The sequence below is a fragment of the Branchiostoma floridae genome, chromosome 5 (assembly GCF_000003815.2).
Source record: "Branchiostoma floridae strain S238N-H82 chromosome 5, Bfl_VNyyK, whole genome shotgun sequence".
Lineage (NCBI taxonomy): Eukaryota > Metazoa > Chordata > Leptocardii > Amphioxiformes > Branchiostomatidae > Branchiostoma > Branchiostoma floridae.
In genome coordinates this window covers 16,895,552-16,897,689 of record NC_049983.1, presented here as the reverse complement: position 1 = coordinate 16,897,689, position 2,138 = coordinate 16,895,552, and the positions used below count along the sequence as shown (strand labels likewise).

General features: G+C 44.6%; 1 protein-coding gene and 1 long non-coding RNA gene across 3 annotated transcripts in view; one reads left to right on the top strand and one right to left on the bottom strand.

The window, feature by feature from the left end:
• Positions 1-1,178, bottom strand: part of LOC118415581 — a 3,024-nt gene extending 1,846 nt beyond the window's left edge. Inside the window, exon 1 of the long non-coding RNA XR_004831132.1 lies at positions 981-1,178. This is a non-coding gene — a long non-coding RNA (uncharacterized LOC118415581). The remainder of the gene's footprint in view (positions 1-980) is intronic.
• LOC118415578 (mitochondrial intermembrane space import and assembly protein 40-B-like) overlaps positions 1-2,138 on the top strand; it is a 15,818-nt gene that overhangs the window by 10,226 nt on the left and 3,454 nt on the right. Inside the window, exon 2 of one of the 2 annotated variants that reach the window (XM_035820271.1) lies at positions 1,185-1,288. In XM_035820271.1, coding sequence (XP_035676164.1) covers positions 1,267-1,288 — 22 coding nt within the window. In that variant the 5' untranslated portion in view covers positions 1,185-1,266. The remainder of the gene's footprint in view (positions 1-1,184; positions 1,289-2,138) is intronic. The other variant, XM_035820272.1, reaches the window with a different exon arrangement.

Genomic DNA, 2,138 nt, shown 5'->3' with positions numbered 1-2,138 from the left:
TTTGCTGAGTGGTAATTTTTAATTTTATTTCCCAAACATAGGAGCGAGCGAATCCGTGAACCAAGAAATTAAATTGGTGTGGCCTAAGGTGGGTAACCAGGTTCCCAGACCTAAGAGCCACACAAATATTACCTGTACGGTGTGTTACCTGGTCCCAAGAGCTAAGAGCCACACAAATATTACCTGTACGGTGTGTTACCTGGTCCCCAGAGCTAAGAGCCACACAAATATTACCTGTAAGGTGTGTTACCTGGTCCCCAGAGCTAAGAGCCACACAAATATAACCTGTAAGGTGCGTTACCAGGTCCCCAGAGCTAAGAGCCACGCAAATATTACTTGTAAGGTATGTTACCTGGTCCTCAGAGCTAAGAGCCACGCAAATATTACCTGTAAGGTGTGTTACCTGGTCCCAAGAGCTAAGAGCCACACAAATATTACCTGTAGGGTGTGTTACCTGGTCCCCAGAGCTAAGAGCCACACAAATATTACCTGTACGGTGTGTTACCTGGTCCCCAGAGCTTAGAGCCATGCAAATATTACCTGTACGGTGTGTTACCTGGTCCACAGAGCTAAGAGCCACACAAATATTACCTGTAAGGTGTGTTACCTGGTCCCCAGAGCTAAGAGCCACACAAATATAAACTGTAAGGTGCGTTACCAGGTCCCCAGAGCTAAGAGCCACGCAAATATTACCTGTAAGGTGTGTTACCAGGTCCCAAGAGCTAAGAGCCACGCAAATATTACCTGTAAGGTGTGTTACCTGGTCCCAAGAGCTAAGAGCCACGCAAATATTACCTGTAAGGTGTGTTATCTGGTCTCCAGAGAGCTAAAATTTAACCGATGAATGAGGGACTAACTAGGGGCAAGGAAGCGACTTGCTTCCGGGATAAATATGCGTAACAAAGTTACTGTTTTGAACCATAAACTCGGGTCAATTCCGATTACTTATGTTTCTTAGAATCATATAGAAAAGGACCTACCTGTTTAAGGGCTTACATAGCATGAGTATGCTCTAAAAGGCCGTGTTTTATGCGCTCAAATGTTGAATTATGATATTGTAAGCCAACAGCATGGCGGAACTGCTGTACTGCCGTCGACGAAACTATCCTCACCGATGGGATTGACCAATAGTAGCGTGGCGCTTATTGTGTGCGCGTCGCCGTTAAACGGAGGCCATAATACCTCAGTAGTGTGAATATATTTTCTGGTTATTAGTTTTACAGTTTTGTGCAATTTCCTCAAAGTAAAACAGACTGAGCTGGGATCATGTCTTACTGCAGGGAAGAAGGTAAAGAAACACTAGAATTGTTCTTATCGCTCTGTAACGCTCTGTTGGTCAAAATCATTTTACTGCCAGTAGCTGCCCCCCTCCCTCATCTAGCAAGTTTCATCACTGTTTTGCAATTTAATATCTAAACTTAAGATGTTTCATAGAGAACTCATAGAGTTTGTCAGGTCAGGTAGTGGTCTTGAAGTATGACTGACTGATTGTAGACATAGGAGGTTGAAAAGAGGCAACCTCCTTGATATGATATATTACAAGTTTGCATACACAGATATCTTATAGAATTGCATAAGAATTGTAGCAGTGGCGTTCAAATACTGCCTACCGTCCTTGCCCAAGGGCTCTAAAGCTTTTGTGGCAACAGCGATAGTGGTCATGATTTGTAATCCACCGCCCCGGGTTCGATCCCAGGTGTTGGCATGTTTGTTTCTTTCTGCTCTTACTCGCGACGCCCCTCTCAATTTCTACAATGGTTCCCACACTAGCGGATGTGCCACACTGTGAGTAAACAGGCTAAGATGTGCCACACAGGGATATCAATCTCAGAGATTCGAGGACGAATCTTGAAAAGAAAAGGGGGAGTAGTGTAACAGTGGTGTTCAAATACCGCCTGCCGTCCTTGCCCAAGGGCTCTAGAGCTTTTGTGGCGACAGCGATAGCGGTCACAATTTGTTATCCGCTGCCCCGGGTTCGATCCCGGGTGTTGGCATGTTTGTTTCTTTCTGTTCTTACTCGCCCCTCTCAATTTCTACAGAATGCTAATGCATAATGTATGAAAAATTCAGACTTCCTTTTAAAACCTGCCAACCAATGTCAGGGTCATATGACAAAGCAGGATCTTCAAGATGGCAGC